Source organism: Oncorhynchus masou, chromosome 27 (assembly GCF_036934945.1).
Source record: "Oncorhynchus masou masou isolate Uvic2021 chromosome 27, UVic_Omas_1.1, whole genome shotgun sequence".
Classification (NCBI taxonomy): Eukaryota; Metazoa; Chordata; class Actinopteri; order Salmoniformes; family Salmonidae; genus Oncorhynchus; species Oncorhynchus masou.
This window is the reverse complement of record NC_088238.1, coordinates 12524444-12548521: the sequence shown is the minus strand read 5'-3', so window position 1 is coordinate 12548521 and position 24078 is coordinate 12524444. Positions and strand designations below refer to the sequence as shown.

Sequence of the window (24078 nt, the reverse complement as noted above, 5' to 3'; positions counted from 1 at the left end):
TCCTCTGGTCTGATGAAACAAAAATAGAACTGATTGGCCATAATGACCATTGTTCTGTTTGGAGGAAAAAGGGGGAGGCTTGCAAGCTGAAGAACACCATCCATCCCAACCGTGAAGTACAGGGGTGGCAGCATCATGTTGTGGGGGTGCTTTGCTGCAAGAGCGACTGGTGCGCTTCACAAAGTAGATGGTATCATGAGGGAGGAAAATTATGTGGATATATTGAGGCAACATCTCAAGACATCAGTCAGGAAGTTAATGCTTGGTCGCAAATAGGTCTTCCAAATAGTCAATGACCCCAAGCATACTTCCAAAGTTGTGGCAAAATGTCTTAAGGACAACAAAGTCAAGGTATTGGAGTGGCCATCACAAAGCCCTGACCTCAATCCTATAGAAAATGTGTGGGCAGAACTGAAAAAGCCTGCCTAGGTTACACCAGCTCTGTCAGGAGGAATGGGCCAAAATTCACCCAGCTTATTGTGGGAAGCTTGTGGAAGGCTACCTGAAACGTTTGACCCAAGTTAAACAATTTAAAGGCAATGCTACCAAACACTAATTGAGTGTATGTAAACTTCTGACCCACTGGGAATGTGATGAAAGAAATAAAAGCTGAAATAAATCATTCTCTCTACTATTATTCGGACATTTCACATTCTTAAAATAAAGTGGTGATCCTACCTGACCATAGACAGGGCATTTTTACTAGGATTAAATGTCAGGAATTGTGAAAAGCTGAGTTTAAATGTATTTTGGCTAAACTGCATGTAAACTTCTGACTTCAACTGTATATGAGACTGTTACAAAGAGAACCTAGAAAGGTTTCCTAAGACGGTGATGGTGCTTTTGTGCCACGTTAAGTGCCCAATGATTCAGGCGGGATACTGAGCTTTGAAACTGAAAGGAGAGTGTTCAAGTGTCCCTGAAACTATTCAGAACGTTCCAGATAGAAATGTAATGAATAGAGCTGACAACTCACTATTCTACCTGACAAATAATCACGTCTGTTCTGCGCAATACATTTCTATCTGAACTTTCTAAACGCTTGCCTCTCTTGTCTCTGAACGGACCCATGGGTCATGTTCATTAGGGCACACAACAGAAAACGTTTAATAACGCTTTACAGCAGAGATGAAAAGGATTGTTTCTTATTAGATTAGTTAACTTTCTTTCGGGGGGGAGCCTCCCCTGTCTGAACCTGGGGGGGGGTTGATTCATGAATGCACACCGAAGCAAAACGTTTTACAACAGTCCAACTACTCTGTCCCTGTTTCATTCCATCTTTTTCCCTTTATCGCCTGATGAACACCCTGGTGTCTGACCTGTGTGGTGTCCCATTGTATCCCAGGTGAAGGAGAACCTGCTGTCTTGTAAGATGCTGCTCCACTGCAAGAGGGATGAACTGAGGAAGCTGTGGATCGAAGGTATCGAGCACAAACACGTCCTCAACCTGCTGGACGAGATCGAGAGTATCAAGCAGGTCCCACAGAGACTGGAAGCCTGCATGGCCAGCAAGCACTACCTGCACGCCACCGACATGCTGGTGAGTAAGTGAGAATTTGTGTGGAGGTGGGGTGGTAGGTGAGGATGTGGTAAGGTTTGTATGAAAGTGTGTTAAGTTTGGGGCCATGGTGGGGCATGCGTGCGAGAGAATGGGATTCATATGATTAACACTGGGATATGGCAATCCAGACATCCAGCCAGATTTTTAATACCCGATGCTGACCTGACACTTGACTATCATATAACGTGATTGCTGTCCTCCTTGGCTACAGAAATGGACTGGCATTTCAGCTAATTGGCAGGACTCCTAGTTTTCTTCCGTTTGGTGCCTAATGAACACGACCCAATAGTACATCTCCCTTCCAGCCGCAAAGCTTCATCAAAGCGGCCCAGGGGCCACCACAGGTGTGTGGGTTGACTTTGATGTGGGTTTTGTGGCGCGCTCAGCGGGGGCCAAAGCACGAAATGGCTGGAACAATTCTGTGGTCTCTCCTTTCCCTTCTTCCTCCACTCACTCCTACACTCTTCTTCCAAACGCAGGTAATTAGGGCCTAGTCAGTTCATCTCTGCTCCAGAACAGGCAGATTTGAGAGGGAAGACGAGGGATGTCTGGCCCCCTGAGGCCCCTGAAGACCTTCTGTCTCTTTGTCTCCCACTCTCAGTCCTTCGTGGGGGCTGCAAACCTAAAATCTACATGAGAGCACTTTTTACATGGTGTGGTCAAGTTGATGGAAGTTGGTGACACTATTTAGGAAAATCACTCACATCTGAGCTAAATATATCAACTGTTGTATGTAATGGTTCTTCCTTTAAACATTATTCCTTCAAACATGGCAGATTGTGGTAAATTGCGTCGTTCTGTCATTGCACCACAATATCACAAGAGGGAGTTAAGTCTAAACACTGGCACAAATTGACTATCTTTTCCTAAATGAATGGAGGTGTGAATGTTTCAGTCCGAGTGTCTGGCTCTAGAGTCCTGCATCAGGCGGGTGGTCCTGGAGTTGAAAGAGAACTTGGGTAAATGAAATGCAATGGCACAATTACTGGACTGATGATTTTCTAAAATTGGCACAGTGGGCTTTTGGTTTCTCTCCCTCTAAAAACAGAAATAAATAATTCTAAATAACAAATGGTATTTTACCACAGAATGAAAGAGTGATAGCCCCTCTATAGAATGTGAGTTCGTGAAACACGGAGTCCTTCTTTGCTAAAGCGAAGAAGAAACTGAATGAACGAGAGTCCAGCGAGGATAGGCAGTTGCCCATATTTTCAAGACTTGAGCTCCTTCATTTATTTATGAAATATACTTGTTTATTTAGGCAATTTAATATATTAGTTTAGACTTGGCCTATTTAGTAGGATTTCTTCAAATTGCTATGCAGGAAAAAAAAGTCTTCCACCATGCCTGGTCCCAGGCTCACAGCTGACTTCTCTCTGAAACCACACATCCATCTGAAGGTGAGTCTTTATCCACCATGCCTGGTCCCAGGCTAACAGCTGACTTCTCTCTGAAACCACACATCCATCTGAAGGTGAGTCTTTATCCACCATGCCTGGTCCCAGGCTAACAGCTGACTTCTCTCTGAAACACATCCATCTGAAGGTGAGTCTTTATCCACTGTGCCTGGTCCCAGGCTAGCTGACTTCTCTCTGAAACCTCCATCTGAAGGTGAGTCTTTATCCACTGTGCCTGGTCCCAGGCTAACAGCTGACTTCTCTCTGAAACCACACATCCATCTGAAGGTGAGTCTTTATCCACCATGCCTGGTCCCAGACTAACAGCTGACTTCTTTCTGAAACCACACATCATCTGAAGGTGAGTCTTTATCCACTGTGCCTGGTCCCAGGCTAACAGCTGACTTCTTCTGAAACCACATCCATCTGAAAGTCTTTATCCACCATGCCTGGTCCCAGGCTCACAGCTGACTTCTCTCTGAAACCACACATCCATCTGAAGGTGAGTCTTTATCCACTGTGCCTGGTCCCAGGCTATGACTTCTCTCTGAAACCACACATCCATCTGAAGGTGAGTCTTTACCACTTGGTCCCAGGCTAACAGCTGACTTCTCTCTGAAACCACACATCCATCTGAAGGTGAGTCTTTATCCACTGTGCCTGGTCCCAGGCTCACAGCTGACTTCTCTCTGAAACCACACATCCATCTGAAGGTGAGTCTTTATCCACTGTGCCTGGTCCCAGGCTAACAGCTGACTTCTCTCTGAAACCACACATCCATCTGAAGGTGAGTCTTTATCCACCATGCCTGGTCCCAGGCTAACAGCTGACTTCTCTCTGAAACCACACATCCATCTGAAGGTGAGTCTTTATCCACCATGCCTGGTCCCAGGCTCACAGCTGACTTCTCCCTGAAACCACACATCCATCTGAAGGTGAGTCTTTATCCACCATGCCTGGTCCCAGGCTAACAGCTGACTTCTCTCTGAAACCACACATCCATCTGAAGGTGAGTCTTTATCCACCATGCCTGGTCCCAGGCTAACAGCTGACTTCTCTCTGAAACCACACATCCATCTGAAGGTGAGTCTTTATCCACTGAGGCTCACAGCTGACTTCTCTCTGAAACCACACATCCATCTGAAGGTGAGTCTTTATCCACCATGCCTGGTCCCAGGCTAACAGCTGACTTCTCTCTGAAACCACACATCCATCTGAAGGTGAGTCTTTATCCTTTGGAACCACACAATGACCAGGTGGACAGTAGGCCTCTTGAAGCGACAGAAGAAATCAACAAGATCCGCAAGTATTCTTCCACAATAGCTGGCAGCTTTTTTGCCTGATTCAGGACTCTAGTCCTGGAGAGAGACTGACTGAAACATTCACACCTCCATTAATTTACAAAAGGATAGTCTAATAGCTCGGCTATGTGTGAAAAATCCCCAAATTTGTGCCACTGTTTTAATTACTGATAGTTGCTGTTGTCATTCAGAGTTGAGTCCTATTGTAAAGTGTAACCTAATGGCCAAAAAGGGGCATACTTGCAATTTATTTGATGTTTAACTGCTCTTAAATTGTACATTTCTAACTCAATATCAAAGAATATGAAATAATGTGTCTTTCACCCTGCATTATAATATAACTTACTTTGAACGAAAGCCAGGAATGAGTGTCACTCAGCCCAATGCTGTTCCTGCTTCTTTTGCCTATTTGAGTGTTTATTTAATATCCTACGTATTCTGTCATCACCAAACCTCATGCAACCGCAAAATGACGGATAAAACAATTTCACAAATCCGTCTGTTTTTAAACTTTGCTGTGGGAGTGACAAAATGTATTGCAATTGAATTTAAATTAACTGAATGATGAGGATGAAGAAGAGAGTGATTGAATTTAAAACAATAGTGTAAGAATTGCTCTTCCTCTGTCTCGTGCGCACACTAAAAAAAGACACAATTTTGTTTCTAGTTTGTCAGAAGAAGACAATGTAACACGCACATAGACACATATATTATTTGTTCATCATCTTTATGCTTTCGTTAATAAAAGAATGATAAAAAGACTTTCAAAATACGGATGTTTATTTCAACTACATCTCAGCTACAGTTGCTCTTCCCCCCCTGCTCCACAAGCATGGGTAAAACCTTGCTGAGATATCAATGTATTGTTGTATCTCAACAAAAGAAAGGTTTAACATATTTTGAATGAATTCTGAATTCAGTTGCTTCAGCTGACATTTTCCAGTTTATTTACTGTTTAATTATTCAAGTCTCTTTTTTTGTTGGAATAGAAACACACTTCTCTGAGCTGGAGATTAAAGAATACAAAAGAAGCCAGCCACCCTTGATGGGCTATCAGACAGGACAATAGACTCTTGCCGAGTTTAGACACTTTAAATGTTTGCAAGGTATGTCACTACTCATATACACTTCGGGATGGACCCATAACGAGTTACTGTGAGAAAAAATATCACTGAATGACATAAATATTAGAATAAAGTAGGCTAATGAAGGCAACAAATGGTTGCTTACTGAAACACCCAAAGTCATCCAATTGTTATAATAGGATTTGAACTATTCCGCACCGTTTTGCGATGCTTTGGGACAACTATGGGGACTGGTCTTGATAAATCAATCAGATTTTTATCTCCGTTTGGATATTGGCCAGCCTACAATTAGGGTGAAGAAAGGATAGGATTATTTTTCTCTCAAGTCGCAATGATTTAGTAGCCTAGGCCTACTCCCAACTTGTCACGTTGTACAGTGCCATATTTTCCTAACAGAAACCCTGAGGCTACTGTAAAATGCATTTTCTGAAAATAGAAAATAGAAACACCATAATATTAATCAATTTAATAACATTTCTAAAAGTATAAACTGCACAATAAGTACTATAATTTTAAAATGAAATTATAATCAATCCCATATAGTCTGTTCTAACAAAAAAACGTTAAGTCTCTAGTACAGCCAATATTAAAAACAGTCAAATGGATAGAGGCAGCAGGTAGCCTAGTGGTTATAGCGTTGGGCCAGTAATCGAATGGAGCTGACAAGGTAAAAATCTGTCATTCTGCCCCTGAGCAAGGCAGTTAACCCACTGTTCCCCGGGTGCCGAAGATGGTGTTTTGATTATGGCAGCCCCCCGCACCTTTCTGATTCTGAGGGGTTGGGTTATATGCAGAAGACACATTTCAGTTGAATACATTCAATTGGACAACGGACTAGGTATCCCCCTTTCCCATTTGTGAATTGAATCACATTAGCCGACATGTTGTGGTTTATTCATTGTTTCATTATTTCATTATTCAAGGCACCCTTTATTTAATTTTATATCTAAAATGCTTGACTGTATTTAGACATGGATGACTTATGCCAAAAAGTAAGTTACGCTGAATCAGCTACAGTAAACATGACTCTTCGGCCTACAGCTCCGTGTCGTTTCAATAACTTACCTTCTCAAAGACGCACTGTGGTGGTCAAACTAGCGTTATTGGCAACAAAATAATATGATGTTATGCACTCGCATGTGCCATTCAATTACTCAGCACACTGCAAGCTGTGCTGCAGTAGGACGCAACTTTTAAAGGAAAACCCCTGTAGTGGTAAGCTTGGAGGTATACTCGGGTATTTGGAAAAAGCCACAGGTGGTTTTCCAATACCGTCAAAACAAGTATAAAAAAAAGGTATTATTTTACATTATGAAGCTTACCGTAGTTCCCCAGAACAGTTGAGCCAGTCTCTTGTTTGTAACAGAACAACAGGAGAAAACTGGAGCTGGTCAGTCCATAATGGCACAACAGGAGCCGGTCAGTCCATAACGGCACGACGGGAGCCGGTCAGTCCCTGACGGCACGACGGGAGCCGGTCAGTCCCTGACGCCAACGGGAGCCGGTCAGTCCCTGACGGGAGCGGCACCCTAACGGCACGGGAGCCGGTCAGTCCCTAACGGCACGACGGGAGCCGGTCAGTCCATAACGGCACGACTGGAGCCGGTCAGTCCATGACGGCACGACGGGAGCCGGTCAGTCCCTGACGGCACGACGGGAGCCGGTCAGTCCCTGACGGCACGACGGGAGCCGGTCAGTCCCTGACGGCACGGGAGCACGGCAACGGGAGCCGGTCAGTCCCTGACGGCACGACGGGAGCCGGTCAGTCCCTGACGGCACGACGGGAGCCGGTCAGTCCCTGACGGGGAGCCGGTCAGTCCATAACGGCACGACGGGAGCCGGTCAGTCCCTAACGGCACGGGGAGCCGGTCAGTCCCTGACGGCACGGTCAGTCCCTGGCGGGGAGCCGGTCAGTCCCTGCGGCACACGGGAGCCGGTCAGTCCCTGACGGCACGCGGGAGCCGGTCAGTCCCTGACGGCACGAGGGAGCCGGTCAGTCCCTGACGGCACGACGGGAGTCCCTGACGGCACGACGGTCAGTCCCTGACGGCACGACGGTCAGTCCCTGACAGGAGAAACACGACGGAGCCGGTCAGTCCCTGACGGCACGACGGAGTCCCTGGTCGGTCCCTGACGGCACGACGGTCAGTCCCTGGAGCCGGTCAGTCCCTGACGGCACGCCGGTCAGTCCCTGACGACAGGGACGCCGGGTCAGTCCACGACAGGCACCACGACAGGGGCCGGTCGGTCCACGACAGGAGAAAACAACAGGAGCCGGTCAGTCCACAACAGGGGCCGGTCAGTCCACAACAGGAGAAAACAACAGAAGCCTGTCAGTCCACAACAGGGGCCGGTCAGTCCACAACAGGGCCGGTCGGTCCACGACAGGGAAAACAACAGCCGGTCAGTCCACAACAGGGGCTGGTCAGTCCACGACAGGGGCCAGGCCGGTCCACAACAGAAGCTGGTCAGTCCACAACAGGAGCTGGTCAGTCCACAACAGGAGAAAACAACAGAAGCCGGTCAGTCCACAACAGGTCAGTCCACAACAGGGGCCGGTCGGTCCACGACAGGGGCCGGTCGGTCCACGACAGGGGCCGGTCGGTCCACAACAGGGGCCGGTCGGTCCACGACAGGAGAAAACAACAGGAGCTGGTCAGCCCAGAGCGTTCTATATCTGTCACTGAGTGTCTGTTGTGTGGCACATGTGAGGTGAGGAAGTTACACTTGTGTGTAATTCACTGCTAAATGTTTGCTATCAGATATCTTATAACGGCTTTCTGCCGTGTTTGAGGAGTAAGTCAAAGAGCTCTGTATGGGTTGTCTGTACAGCTGCCATTTTGTCCCTGTGCTTCCGACTAGCGTTTTCTCTCCCCTCTGCTCCGTGTTCACATGTTGCTCTTCCCTCTGGAAAAACATGCAAATCAAATCAAATTTATTTATATAGCCCTTCGTACATCAGCTGATATCTCAAAGTGCTGTACAGAAACCCAGCCTAAAACCCCAAACAGCAAGCAATGCAGGTGTAGAAGCACAGTGGCTAGGAAAAACTCCCTAGAAAGGCCAAAACCTAGGTAGAAATCTAGAGAGGAACCAGGCTATGTGGGGTGGCCAGTCCTCTTTTGGCTGTGCCGGGTGGAGATTATAACAGAACATGGCCAAGATGTTCAAATGTTCATAAATGACCAGCTTGGTCGAATAATAATAAGGCAGAACAGTTGAAACTGGAGCAGCAGCACGGCCAGGTGGACTGGGGACAGCAAGGAGTCATCATGTCAGGTAGTCCTGGGGCATGGTCCTTGGGCTCAGGTCCTCCGAGAGAGAGAAAGAAAGAGAGAAGGAGAGAATTAGAGAACGCACACTTAGATTCACACAGGACACCGAATAGGACAGGAGAAGTACTCCAGATATAACAAACTGACCCCAGCCCCCGACACACAAACTACTGCAGCATAAATACTGGAGGCTGAGACAGGAGGGGTCAGGAGACACTGTGGCCCCATCCGAGGAAACCCCCAGACAGGGCCAAACAGGAAGGATATAACCCCACCCACTTTACCAAAGCACAGCCCCCACACCACGAGAGGGATATCTTCAACCACCAACTTACCATCCTGAGACAAGGCTGAGTATAGCCCAGAAAGATCTCCGCCACGGCACAACCCAAGGGCGGGCGCCAACCCAGACAGGATGACCACATCAGTGAATCAACCCACTCGGGTGACGCACCCCTTCCAGGGACGGCATGAGAGAGCCCCAGTAAGCCAGTGACTCAGCCCCTGTAGTAGGGTTAGAGGCAGAGAATCCCAGTGGAAAGAGGGGAACCGGCCAAACAGATACAGCAAGGGCGGTTCGTTGCTCCAGAGCCTTTCCGTTCACCTTCCCACTCCTGGGCCAGACTACACTCAATCATATGACCTACTGAAGAGATGAGTCTTCAGTAAAGACTTAAAGGTTGAGACCGAGTTTGCGTCTCTGACATGGGTAGGCAGACCGTTGCATAAAAATGGAGCTCTATAGGAGAAAGCCCTGCCTCCAGCTGTTTGCTTAGAAATTCTAGGGACAATTAGGAGGCCTGCGTCTTGTGACTGTAGCGTACGTGTAGGTATGTACGGCAGGACCAAATCAGAGAGATAGGTAGGAGCAAGCCCATGCAATGCTTTGTAGGTTAGCAGTAAAACCTTGAAATCAGGCCTTGCTTTGACAGGAAGCCAGTGTAGAGAGGCTAGCACTGGAGTAATATGATCAAATTTTTTGGTTCTAGTCAGGATTCTAGCAGCCGTATTTAGCACTAACTGAAGTTTATTTAGTGCTTTATCCAGGTAGCTGGAAAGTAGAGCATTGCAGTAGTCTAACCTAGAAGTGACAAAAGCATGGATACATTTTTCTGCATCATTTTTGGACAGAAAGTTTCTGATTTTTGCAATGTTACGTACATGGAAAAAAGCTGTCCTTGAAATGGTCTTGATATGTTCTTCAAAAGAGAGATCAGGGTCCAGAGTAACGCCGAGGTCCTTCACAGTTTTATTTGAGACGACTGTACAACCATTAAGATTAATTGTCAGATTCAACAGAAGATCTCTTTGTTTCTTGGGACCGAGAACAAGCATCTCTGTTTTGTCCGAGTTTAAAAGTAGAACGTTTGCAGCCATCCACTTCCTTATGTCTGAAACACATGCTTCGAGCAAGGGCAATTTTGGGGCTTCACCATGTTTCATTGAAATGTACAGCTGTGTGTCATCCGCATAGCAGTGAAAGTTAACATTATGTTTTTGAATAACATCCCCAAGAGGTAAAATATATAGTGAAAACAATAGTGGTCCTAAAACGGAACCTTGAGGAACACTGAAATTTACAGTTGATTTGTCAGAGGACAAACCATTCACAGAGACAAACTGATATCTTTCCGACAGATAAGATCTAAACCAGGCCAGAACTTGTCCGTGTAGACCAATTTGGGTTTCCAATCTCTCCAAAAGAATGTGGTGATCGATGGTATCAAAAGCAGCACTAAGGTCTAGGAGCACAAGGACAGATGCAGAGCCTCGGTCCAATGCCATTAAGATGTCATTTACCACCTTCATAAGTGCCGTCTCAGCGCTATGACGGGGTCTAAAACCAGACTGAAGCATTTCGTATTCATTGTTTGTCTTCAGGAAGGCAGTGAGTTGCTGCGCAACAGCCTTTTCTAAAATTTTTGAGAGGGATGGAAGATTCGATATAGGCCAATAGTTTTTTTATATTTTCTGTGTCAAGGTTTGGCTTTTTCAAGAGAGGCTTTATTACTGCCACTTTTAGTGAGTTTGGTACACATCCGGTGGATAGAGAGCCGTTTATTATGTTCAACATAGGAGGGCCAAGCACAGGAGGCAGCTCTTTCAGTACATTAGTTGGCATAGGGTCCAGTATGCAGCTTGAAGGTTTAGAGGCCATGATTATTTTCATCATTGTGTCAAGAGATATAGTACTAAAACACTTGAGCGTCTCTCTTGATCCTAGGTCCTGGCAGGGTTGTGCAGACTCAGGACAACTGAGCTTTGAAGGAATACGCAGATTTAAAGAGGAGTCCGTAATTTGCTTTCTAATAATCATAATCTTCTCCTCAAAGAAGTTCATGAATTTATCACTGCTAAAGTGAAAGTCATCCTCTCTTGGAGAATGCTGCTTTTTAGTTAGCTTTGCGACAGTATCAAAAAGGAATTTCGGATTGTTCTTATTTTCCTCAATTAAGTTAGAAAAATAGGATGATCGAGCAGCAGTAAGGGCTCTTCGATACTGCACGGTACTGTCTTTCCAAGCTAGTCGGAAGACTTTAAGTTTGGTGTGGCGCCATTTCCGTTCCAATTTTCTGGAAGCTTGCTTCAGAGCTCAGATGCATCGCTACTTTTTCATTTGCACTTGCACTCATTGACTTTCACTTGTAAATGTCCACACTCACCAAAAATGAGCCATGCTTGTATAACTTCATGAGCTGGATTTGCCTGTCTACAATTAGTTTATGTTCGTTTTCGCTTGTTAGCATTTAGCTAACATCTTCTATATGATTTCGCTATTACTTGTGCAATTTCTTTTTAGTATTCTGGGAAAGCAATGTTTTTTTGGTTTTTAGCGGCCATTTGTGTGCTATTCCGGTTATACCAGAAATCCCTGCATGAACATCTACGCTGGTGGGAGAAGCTATAGAAGGACAGGCTCATTATAATGGCTGGAATGGAATAAAAATGAAACGGTATCAAACATTTGGAGCCCGTCCTTCTATAGGTCCTCCCACCAGCCTCCACTGGCCCAAGCCTATGTAATGGTGTAGAGTCCTTGCTCTCACATATCCAACTGTGTTAGATCAGTGACCTCCAGGAAAGAAGGATGGATTTATAACAGTATTGGAACTGGGCCACTGTACTCTATGCAAGAAGGATCCTATCTTGTTTGATAGGTGCTAGACAAGAGCTGATGTTGACCCTAACTCAAGTTGAAGCTGTCCCTGGAACAGTCTGACGGAGGCTAATCTAAGGAAACTCAGTGAGTCAGGTCTGTGCCTCATTACATTGCTTTCACAGAAGACTGTCAGTGTCCATTTTAAGCTAGGTGTTTCAATTTGCCTCTCAGTAGGAGAGCGGCTGCAACAGTTATCTCTCTGTCTCTCTCCCTTTTTATTGGTTAACTCGTTGTTTTGCTCTCCCTTTCCACCGTCTCAGATCTCCCTCTCTTCCCATCACTCTCCCCTCTCTCAGCTCTCTTCCTCTCTCTCTCTCAGCTCTCTTCCTCTCTCTCTCAGCTCTCTTCCTCTCTCTCTCTCAGCTCTCTTCCTCTCTCTCTGCTCTCTCTGCTCTCTCTCAGTTCTCTCTCTCATCTCTCTCTCTCTCAGCTCTCTCCCCCTCTCTCAGCTCTCTCAGCTCTCTCCTCTCTCTCTCAGCTCTCTCCCCCCCTCTCTCAGCTCTCTCTCTCTCATGTCTCTCTCTCAGCTGTCTCTCTCAGCTCTCTCTGCTCATCACCCTTTCGCTCTCTCTTTCTCCGGTCTGTTGAAAGTCCATCCTGTCTCTGTCAATCCTGTGAGACTCCCTGATGTGTTCATTCCAGACATGCTGTCACTCATTACCCTGCTCATCTGTCAGATTAACGTCTCCCTCACTTTCACACTCTCTCTCCATCCCCACCTCCTCTAGCCCTCCCTCAGCTCTCTCTCTCTCCTCTCTCTGTGTTTCCCTGTCTCCTCTCTCTCTCTCTCTCTGCTTGACTATTAGTATTCCCACTGCTCTCTTTCTGCCTCAGCTGAATGGCAGTGTTACAAGACCCCATGGGGTTAGTGAGGGACAGGACTGGTTCACTTTCCAAAAAAAGTCTCTCTTCTCCATTCCTACACACACACACACACACACACACACCCCGTCTGAGCCCAGTGTGCACCAGAGGGGCCAGTGACGGGCTGTCACATGTACTCCTTCTCTCCTCCCACTCCTGCGAGTCTCCCTCTCTCCCCATCCTGCTAACTCTCAGGAAGCCTCATATAGTTGATTATCTTGACAGCCCGGGCTCCCTAACGATGTTAACCAGCCTTCTTCTGTCATCCCGGACCACTGGTAATGAGTCACACACACTCAACGACACACACACAAGGCATACACACATGCACTTGTGGACTGTTGACATACACGTACTTATAGACATACACACAGACGCATACACATTGGTCACACCCACTCACAGTTAGTTACAGCATATGCATACTCACACACACACCAATGTATACCTACACCACACAGTGAGGAACACAGAGGCATGCAGAGTTATTCTATTAAGCTGATGGTGGCGGATCATGCACAGCATTAGCACATATTTTGGCTAATGCTGCACTGATTTGCATCTACACATACTTGACCTATGGCCCTCCCTTCCTTTCCTCCTGTCCGTCCTGCCCGGTGATACACACACAGTCTGTGATGGCTCTCTGGAGCGCTGTCATCCAGCCATTAGCCCACTCTAATAAAAACCACTCATTTACCACCATGAAGATTTATTCAATATAAACACGCCATCACCACAATGCTAATGAAAACTGGGAGGGAGGGGGAGAGAGAGGGGGGGAGAGGGAAGGATGGACGAACAGAGAGATGGAGGGAGAGGGTAGAGGAGAGACAGACACAGAGGGGGGGAGGGGGAGGGAGGAAGGATGAACAGAGAGATGGAGGAAGGATGGAGGGACCGAGGGAGAGGGTAGAGGAGAGACAGACAGAGGGAGGGAGGGACGGACGGACGAACAGAGAGAGGGAGAAGGGGGAGGGAGAGGGAGAGAGAGACGGACAAACACAGAGAGAGGGAGGGGGAGGGAGGAAGAGAGAGGGGGGAGGGAGCGAGAGAGATGGAGGGAGGGATGGACACAGAGACGGAGGGAGAGAGGGGAGAGAGAGGGGGAGAGAGAGACGGACGAACACAGAGAGGGGGAGGGGGGGGGGGGAGGGACGGAGGACGGGGAGAGAGGAGGGGGGAGGGATGACGAACAGAGAGAGGACTTAGAGGAGAGGATAGAGGAGAGACAGAGAGACAGGGAGGGAGGATGAGAGAGGGGGAGAAGGAGAGACAGAGGGAGGGAGGGAGGGGGACGAACAGAGAGAGACGGAGGGAGGGGGAGAGAGAGGGATGAACACAGAGAGGGGGAGAGATAGATGGACGGAACACAGAGAGGGGGGAGGGGGGGGGGACGAGGGGGGGAGGGAGGGACGGACGGGAGAGAGAGGAGAGAGGGGGAGGAGGGAGGGAGGGACGAGAGAGAGAAAGCCAGAACTTTGAGAGGAGAGACAGATGGAGGGAGGGACTGCATGAACAGAGAGGGGGGCTGAAGGGGGAGGGAGGGAGGCCAGTGGGGGCTGGGCAGTGGGGAGGGAGGGGGGGGGCTGAACAGAGTGAGAGACGGAGGGGGGCCAGTAACTAAAAGGTTGGGTTCTACTGTCTGAGCAAGGAACGGAAGTCTGTCTGACTGTTAAATGAGAGTAAACATTTAGAACGACAGAGGTGTTAACACAGAGGATACACTGGATATTGGGAGTTGGTGTTGAAAGCCAACCTGTCTGAAACTTTAGAAGGACAACCTGTCTAGCCTGGATGTAGTTTGGACAACCTTCTAGTAACCTGTGCAACCTAGTAACCTGCACAACCTTCTAGTAACCTACAACCTTTTCCTAAAATGCTGTTATGTTGGGTCTAGTGACAACCTGTCTGGTCTAGTAACCTGTCTGACAACCTGTCTAGTAACCTGGGGGTCTGGGACAACCTGTCTAGGGGGTCTGACAACCTGTCTAGTAACCTGTCTGACAACCTGTCTGACAACCTGTCTGTAACCTGTCTGACAACCTGTGGGGACAACCTGTCTGGGTCTGACAACCTGTGGGGGTCTGTAACCGGTCTGACAACCTGTCTAGGGGACAACCTGTCTAGTAACCGGTCTGACAACCTGGTCTGACAACCTGTCTAGTAACCGGTCTGGGCTGGCCAACCTGGGTCTGACAACCTGTCTAGTAACCTGTCTGACAACCTGTCTAGTAACCTGTCTGACAACCTGTCTAGTAACCTGTCTGACAACCTGTCTAGTAACCTGTCTGACAACCTGTCTAGTAACCTGTCTGACAACCTGTCTAACAACCTGTCTGACAACCTGTCTGACAACCTGTCTAGTAACCTGTCTGACAACCTGTCTGAGTAACCTGTCTGACAACCTGTCTGACAACCTGTCTGACAACCTGTCTAGTAACCTGTCTGACAACCTGTCTACAACCTGTCTGACAACCTGTCTGACAACCTGTCTACAACCTGTACAACCTGTCTGACAACCTGTCTGACAACCTGTCTCGTAACCTGTCTGACAACCTGTCTGACAACCTGTCTAGTAACCTGTCTGACAACCTGTCTGTAACCTGTCTGACAACCTGTCTGACAACCTGTCTGAGTAACCTGTCTGACAACCTGTCTAGTAACCTGTCTGACAACCTGTCTAGTAACCTGTCTGACAACCTGTCTCGTAACTGGTCTGACAACCTGTCTAACAACCTGTGAGGTGTAATGTACGGACAGACACCCATGCTTCAGATTTACAGTTCAAATAAACAGCTTTCTCTAAATACTCAAGTCTTAGGTACCAATTAAACTAGCCAATTATATCCACATCTTGTTTATGACTGAAGATTAATAATTGATGACATTTTAAACAGTTTTCCATTGCATGTCCTAATAAACATGTCCCTGTGGTCCTCATCAAAATACTGTATTCTGAAGTGTTGCCAGGTGTATTCAGATATACAGTGAGTACTAGTGGATAACACACCAGGTACCTGGAGCTGTGTTCAGGTCTCCCCTACATTCCAAGGTGTCTAGATCTATTCAGGTGTGTCTCCTGTGGTCCCCCTCGTGCAGGTGTCAGCGGTGGAGTCTCTGGAGGGCCCCCTGCTGCAGGTGGAGGGTCTGGGGGACCTGCGTCTGGAGCTCCACAGTAAGAAGCTCAACATCCACGTGGTCCTCATCGACGAGCTGCACCGGCACCTCTACATCAAGTCTACCAGCCGCCTGGGGACCAAGAACAAGGACAAGAACCAGGGACGCCACGGGGGGTGAGTGGCCTGGAGAAGGGGAGGGAGAGGGGGGGTGAGTGGCCTGGAGAAGGGGAGGGAGGGGGAGGGGGAGGGAGTGTCCTGGAGAAGGGGAGGGAGAGGGGGGTGAGTGGCCTGGAGAAGGGGAGGGAGGGGGAGGGGGAGGGAGGTCCTGGAGAAGGGAGGGGACAACCTGGGTGGCCTGGAGAAGGGAGGGAGGGGGAGGGGAGGGGGAGGGAGTGTCCTGGAGAAGGGGAGGGAGAGGGGGGGAGGGAGTGTCCTGGAGAAGGGGAAGGGGGCCTGGAGGGGGAGAGGGGGGAGAAGGGGAAGGGGGGGGAGGGCCTGGGGAGAGGGGGAGGGAGTGGCCTGGAGAAGGGGAGGGAGAGGGGGGGAACCTGTGTCCTGGAGAAGGGGAGGAGGGGGGAGGGAGTGTCCTGGAGAAGGGGAGGGAGAGGGGGGAGGGGCCTGGAGAAGGGGAGGGAGAGGGGGTGAGTGGCCTGGAGAAGGGGAGAGGGGGGAGGGAGAGGCCTGGAGAAGGGGAGGGAGAGGGGGAGTGGCCTGGGGAGAGGGGGAGGGAGTGGCCTGGAGAAGGGGAGGGAGAGGGGGAGGGAGTGTCCTGGAGAAGGGGGAGAGGGGGGAGGGAGCCTGGAGAAGGGGAGGGAGAGGGGGAGGGGAGAAGGGGAGGGGGGGAGGGAGAGGCCTGGAGAAGGGGAGGGAGAGGGGGAGTGGCCTGGAGAAGGGAGTGGCCTGGAGAAGGGGAGGGAGAGGGGGGGAGGGGGGAGGAGAGTGGGAGGGAGGTCCTGGAGAAGGGGAGGGAGGGGGAGGGGGGAGGGAGTGGCCTGGAGAAGGGGAGGGTAGGGGGGGGGTGGGGAGAAGGGGAGGGGCCTGGAGAAGGGGGAGGGAGAGGGGGGAGGGAGTGGCCTGGAGATGGGGTGGGGGAGGGAGTGGGGGATTGGCCTGGAGAAGGGGAGGGAGAGTGGCCTGAAGAAGGGGGGGGGGGTGGCCTGGAGAGGGGGGGAGAGCAGGGTTGGAGTGGTCCTGGAGAAGGGGAGGGAGAAGGGGGGTTGAGTGGCCTGGAGAAGGGGAGGGAGTGGAGGGGGGGAGAGGGGGGGAGGAGTGGCCTGGAGAAGGGGAGGGAGGGAGGTCCTGGAGAAGGGGGGTTGAGTGGCCTGGAGAAGGGGAGGGGGGGGGGAGAGGGCCTGGGAGGGGGGGAGGGGGGGAGGGCCTGGGTAGAGGGGGAGGGAGTGGCCTGGAGAAGTGGCCTGGAAGGGGAGGAGGGGGGGAGGGAGAGAAGGGGGGAGAGGGGCCTGGAGAAGGGGAGGGGCCTGGAGGGGAGGGTAGAGGGGGGAGTGGCCTGGAGAAGGGGAGGGAGGGAGTGGCCCTGGAGAAGGGGGAGGGGAGGGGGGGTGGGAGTGGCCTGGAGAAGGGGAGGGGGAGAAGGGGAGGGAGAGTGGCCTGAGTGGCCTGGAGAAGGGGAGGGAGAAGGGGGGGTGGCCTGGAGAAGGGGAGGAGAAGGGGGGGAGTGGCCTGGAGAAGGGGAGGGAGAAGGGGGGTTGAGTGGCCTGGAGAAGGGGAGGAGAGGGGGGTGAGTGGCCTGGAGAAGGGGAGGGAGAGGGGGGGTTGAGTGGCCTGGAGAAGGGGAGGGAGAAGGGGGGGGTTGGTGGCCTGGAGAAGGGGAGGAGAGGGGGGTGTGGCCTGGAGAAGGGGAGGGAAGGGGGACAGGGCCTGGAGAAGGGGAGGGAGAAGGGGGGTGAGTGGCCTGGAGAAGGGGAGGGAGAAGGGGGGTGAGTGGCCTGGAGAAGGGGAGGGAGAAGGGGGTGGTCAGGGGGAGAACAGAGTGGGGGTCCTGGAGAAGGGGAGGGACTGGCCTGGAGAAGGGGAGTCAAGGAGGGAATGGCCTGGAGAAGGGGAGGGAGAGGGGGGGAGAAGGGGAGTAATTTGCAGAAGGGGAGGAGAAGGGGTGAGTGGCCTGGAGAAGGGGAGGAGAAGGGGTGAGTGGCCTGGAGAAGGGGAGGAGAGGGGGGGTGGCCTGGAGAAGGGGGGGTGAGTGGCCTAGAATAGGGGAGAGCTTTGGAGAAGGGGAGGGAAGGGGGGTGAGTGGCCTGAGAAGGGTTGGCCTGGAGAGGGGGGACAGGGAGTGGGGCAGAGGTGTGAGTTGTTAGGAACACGCTGTGAGGTTTGGTCAGGGAGAACAGAGTGGGGGTCAATCCCACTTCAAGTGCAGTCAACAGAGGGAATGTAATGTTTATAATTTGGTGTTTTCACTTCAGAATAAGAGCTTTGGGAGTCTGAGTTGTTTCACTCTCAGAACTAAGAGAGCTTTGGGAGTCTGAAGTGTATGGGTGTTCACTCTGCGTTGGAAGTAGTTGTTTTCACTTCAGAATAAGAGCTTTGGGAGTCTGAAGTGTATGGGTGTTCACTCTGCGTTGGAAGTAAATGTATAATTGGGGGGAAACTAGTTGAAATCATTAAATGGAAGACCATAACATGAGACAGTGTTCAACCTCCTCCTCTAATCCCACATAGTACAGTTCCACACTACATGTGTTGTCCCTCAGTGTTTACATTAGCTAGTCTAAACTTCTAGTGACAAGACAACGTCCCTGTCTCACCACTTAGTACAAACACATCTGATTCATTCATGGGAGACCAAAGATGACGCTCTGTAGAATGATAATGTGGGTTTTGGTTAGTCGACGACCGCGTCACAACCTACATTAGCATCGGGAGGATTATCATACCAACACTGTGTCCCAAATGGCACCTTATTCCCTACTTAGTGCACTACTGTCCCAAATGGCACCCTATTCCCTACTTAGTGCACTACTTTAAAAAGTAATACACTGTGTAGTGCACTATGCAGGGAATAAGGTGCCCTTTGGGACACATATTAGAATGCTGTGTGGAGTGACGGCTGCCACCTGCATGATAATTCCTAAACCAAGATGCAGCATCACAACACATTAGACTGATGCAGGTCACCCACGTCTCCAGCAATGAAGCCTGTTGTTTTGATGTTTGTTTAATTCATTGTGTGTGTGTGTGTGTGTACAGCAGTGTGGTGTCTGGGCTGTGACGTACTGTAGAGTGATGGGGTCTTAGAGTGACAGGTTAAAGCTCCTGTATAATGGAGGTTTTGTAAGAACTTCCCACCTCCACTGTGTAAGCAGGGCTGTCAACACTGTGTGTCTCCACTGGGCTACACTCAACACTGTGGAGGTGGGCTACACTCAACACTGGAGGTACAGGGCTACACTCAGTGTGGAGGAACAGGGCTGTCAACACTGTGGAGGAACAGGGCTACTGGAGGTACAGGGCAACACTGGAGAGGGCTGATGGGCTATCAACACTGGAGGTACAGGGCTACACTCAACACTGTGGAGGAACAGGGCTCCACTCAACACTCACTAAGCAGGGCTACAAACACTGGAGGTACAGGGCTACACTCAACACTGTGGAGGAACAGGGCTCCACCTCCACTCAACAGGGCTACACTCAACACTGTGGAGGTACAGGGCTACACTCAACACTGGAGGTACAGGGCTACACTCAACACTGGAGGTACAGGGCTACACTCAACACTGTGGAGGAACAGGGCTACACTCAACACTGTGGAGGAACAGGGCTCCACTCAACACTGGAGGTACAGGGCTACACTCAACACTGTGGAGGTACAGGGCTACACTCAACACTGTGGAGGAACAGGGCTACACTCAACACTGTGGAGGAACAGGGCTACACTCAACACTGTGGAGGTACAGGGCTACACTCAACACTGTGGAGGAACAGGGCTACACTCAACACTGTGGAGGAACAGGGCTACACTCAACACTGGAGGTACAGGGCTACACTCAACACTGTGTTGAGGTACAGGTCAGGGCTCCACTCAACATTGTGCTGAGGTACAGGGCTACACTCAACACTGTGGAGGAACAGGGCTACACTCAACACTGGACACTCAACACTGGAGGTACAGGGCTACACTCAACACTGGAGGTACAGGGCTACACTCAACACTGGAGGTACAGGGCTACACTCAACACTGTGGGAGGTACAGGGCTACACTCAACACTGTGCGAGGTACAGGGCTCCACTCAACACTGTGCGGAGGTACAGGGCTACACTCAACACTGTGCGGAGGTACAGGGCTACACTCAACACTGGAGGTACAGGGCTACACTCAACACTGGAGGTACAGGGCTACACTCAACACTGGAGGTACAGGGCTACACTCAACACTGGAGGTACAGGGCTACACTCAACACTGGAGGTACAGGGCTACACTCAACACTGGAGGTACAGGGCTACACTCAACACTGGAGGTACAGGGCTACACTCAACACTGGAGGTACAGGGCTACACTCAACACTGGAGGTACAGGGCTACACTCAACACTGGAGGTACAGGGCTACACTCAACACTGGAGGTACAGGGCTACACTCAACACTGGAGGTACAGGGCTACACTCAACACTGGAGGTACAGGGCTACACTCAACACTGGAGGTACAGGGCTACACTCAACACTGGAGGTACAGGGCTACACTCAACACTGTGCGAGGTACAGGGCTACACTCAACACTGTGCGGAGGTACAGGGCTACACTCAACACTGTGCGGAGGTACAGGGCTACACTCAACACTGTGAGGTACAGGGCTACACTCAACACTGGGAGGTACAGGGCTACACTCAACACTGGAGGTACAGGGCTACACTCAACACTGGAGGTACAGGGCTACACTCAACACTGGAGGTACAGGGCTACACTCAACACTGGAGGTACAGGGCTACACTCAACACTGGCGGAGGTACAGGGCTACACTCAACACTGGAGGTACAGGGCTACACTCAACACTGGAGGTACAGGGCTACACTCAACACTGGAGGTACAGGGCTACACTCAACACTGGAGGTACAGGGCTACACTCAACACTGTGGAGGTACAGGGCTCCACTCAACACTGGGTACAGGGCTACACTCAACACTGGAGGTACAGGGCTACACTCAACACTGGAGGTACAGGGCTACACTCAACACTGGAGGTACAGGGCTACACTCACACTGGAGGTACAGGGCTACACTCACACTGGAGGTACAGGGCTACACTCAACACTGGAGGTACAGGGCTACACTCAACACTGGGCAGGGCTACACTCAACACTGGAGGTACAGGGCTACACTCAACACTGGGAGGTACAGGGCTACACACTGTGCAGGGCTACACTCAACACTGTGCGGAGGTACAGGGCTCCACTCAACACTGTGCGGAGGTACAGGGCTACACTCAACACTGGACACTGTGCGGAGGTACACTCAACACTGGGGTACAGGGCTACACTCAACACTGTGCGGAGGTACAGGGCTACACTCAACACTGTGGGCGGAGGTACAGGGCTACACTCAACACTGTGCGGAGGTACAGGGCTACACTCAACACTGTGCGGAGGTACAGGGCTCAACACTCAGGTACACTGGAGGTACAGGGCTACACTCAACACTGGAGGTACAGGGCTACACTCAACACTGGAGGTACAGGGCTACACTCAACACTGGAGGTACAGGGCTACACTCAACACTGGAGGTACAGGGCTACACTCAACACTGGAGGTACGGAGGTACAGGGCTCACACTCAACACTGGAGGTACAGGGCTACACTCAACACTGGAGGTACAGGGCTACACTCAACACTGGAGGTACAGGGCTACACTCAACACTGGAGGTACAGGGCTACACTCAACACTGGAGGTGGGCTACACTCAACACTGGAGGTACAGGGCTACACTCAACACTGGAGGTGGGCTACACTCAACACTGGAGGTACAGGGCTACACTCAACACTGGAGGTGGGCTACACTCAACACTGGAGGTACAGGGCTACACTCAACACTGGAGGTACAGGGCTACACTCAACACTGTGCGGAGGTACAGGGCTACACTCAACACTGTGGAGGAACAGGGCTACACTCAACACTGGGCAGGGCTACACTCAACACTGTGCGGAGGTACAGGGCTACACTCAACACTGTGAGGAGGTACAGGGGTACAGGGCTACACTCAACACTGTGGAGGAACAGGGCTAGGAGGTACAGGGCTACACTCAACACTGGAGGTACAGGGCTACACTCAACACTGGAGGAACAGGGCTACAACACTGTGGAGGTACAGGGCTACAACACTGGGCAGGGCTACACTCAACACTGGAGGTACAGGGCTACACTCAACACTGGTCAGGGCTACACTCAACACTGGAGGTGGGCTACACTCAACACTGGAGGTACAGGGCTCAGGGCTACACTCAACACTGGAGGTGGGCTCCACTCAACACTGGAGGTACAGGGCTACACTCAACACTGGAGGTACAGGGCTCCACTCAACACTGTGCTCAACACTGGAGGTACAGGGCTACACTCAACACTGTGGAACAGGGCTACACTCAACACTGGGCTACAGGGCTCAACACTGGTACAGGGCTACACTCAACACTGGAGGAGGGCTACACTCAACACTGGGAGGAACAGGGCTACACTCAACACTGGAGGTGGGCTACACTCAACACTGGAGGTACAGGGCTACACTCAACACTGTGCGGAGGTACAGGGCTACACTCAACACTGTGCGGAGGTACAGGGCTACACTCAACACTGTGCGGAGGTACAGGGCTACACTCAACACTGTGCGGAGGTACAGGGCTCCACTCAACACTGTGCGGAGGTACAGGGGCTACACTCAACACTGTGCGGAGGTGGGCTCCACTCAACACTGTGCGGAGGTACAGGGCTCCACTCAACACTGTGAGGTACAGGTCAGGGCTCCACTCAACACTGTGCTGAGGTACAGGTCAGGGCTCCACTCAACACTGTGCGGAGGTCAGGGCTACACTCAACACTGTGGAGGTACAGGTCAGGGCTCCACTCAACACTGTGCGGAGGTACAGGTCAGGGCTCCACTCAACACTGTGCGAGGTACAGGTCAGGGCTCCACTCAACACTGTGCGGAGGTACAGGTCAGGGCTCCACTCAACACTGTGCGGAGGTACAGGTCAGGGCTACATTCAACACTGTGGAGGTACAGGTCACTCCACTGTGCGGAGGTACAGGTCAGGGCTCCACTCAACACTGTGCTGAGGTACAGGTCAGGGCTACATTCAACACTGTGCGGAGGTACAGGTCAGGGCTCCACTCAACACTGTGCGGAGGTACAGGTCAGGGCTCCACTCAACACTGTGCGGAGGTACAGGTCAGGGCTCACTCAACACTGTGCGGAGGTACAGGTCAGGGCTCCACTCAACACTGTGCGGAGGTACAGGTCAGGGCTCCACTCAACACTGTGCGGAGGCAGGTCACAGGGCTCCACTCAACACTGGTCAGGTCAGGGCTCCACTCAACACTGTGCGGAGGTACAGGTCAGGGCTCCACTCAACACTGTGCGGAGGTACAGGTCAGGGCTTCACTCGGAACACTGTGCGGAGGTACAGGTCAGGGCTCCACTCAACACTGTGCGGAGGTACAGGTCAGGGGGCTCCACTCAACACTGTGCGGAGGTACAGGTCAGGGCTCCACTCAACACTGTGTTGAGGTACAGGTCAGGGCTCCACTCAACACTGTGTTGAGGTACAGGTCAGGGCTCCACTCAACACTGTGTTGAGGTACAGGTCAGGGCTCCACTCAACACTGTGCTGAGGTACAGGTCAGGGCTCCACTCAACACTGTGTTGAGGTAGGTACGTGGCTGACTCTGTTCATCCAGGTTGTTAACAGGTTCATTATAAAGCCCTGCTTGTTTCTCAGGTGAATGTTGTCGTTGTGGGTAGCAGGGTTGGGCTCAATTCAAATTGAAGCCAGACAATTCAGGAAGATTAATTTAACATTTTGAAAGAAGTAGCTACTACTTTTCAGTTTAGTGAGAAGTCATTGAAAATAAATGCAATTTGTATTTATTTATTGAATTGTATTTTCGTAACGAGGATGATGGTGATGATGGTAACTGATGATGCTCTTCTCAACTCTCTCCAGCTCTACAACCAAAGACACGTCCCCTCTGCCCCAGCTGGACGTCAGCAGCCTGTCCACCCCTCGCAAGCTGATGGACTCCTCCCAGTTCAGCACCCCAGGGACCACCAGCAGTAAGTAGCCTTGGTAGTCCAACACACATCCATTATGCAT

At 50.8% G+C, this 24078-nt stretch overlaps 1 protein-coding gene across 1 annotated transcript in view; it reads left to right on the top strand.

The window, feature by feature from the left end:
• Positions 1-24078, top strand: part of LOC135516586 (exocyst complex component 4-like) — an 89979-nt gene that overhangs the window by 5782 nt on the left and 60119 nt on the right. The window contains exons 3-5 of the mRNA XM_064940932.1: positions 1346-1540; positions 15746-15939; positions 23929-24038. Of these exons, the coding sequence (XP_064797004.1) occupies positions 1346-1540; positions 15746-15939; positions 23929-24038 (499 nt within the window). The remainder of the gene's footprint in view (positions 1-1345; positions 1541-15745; positions 15940-23928; positions 24039-24078) is intronic.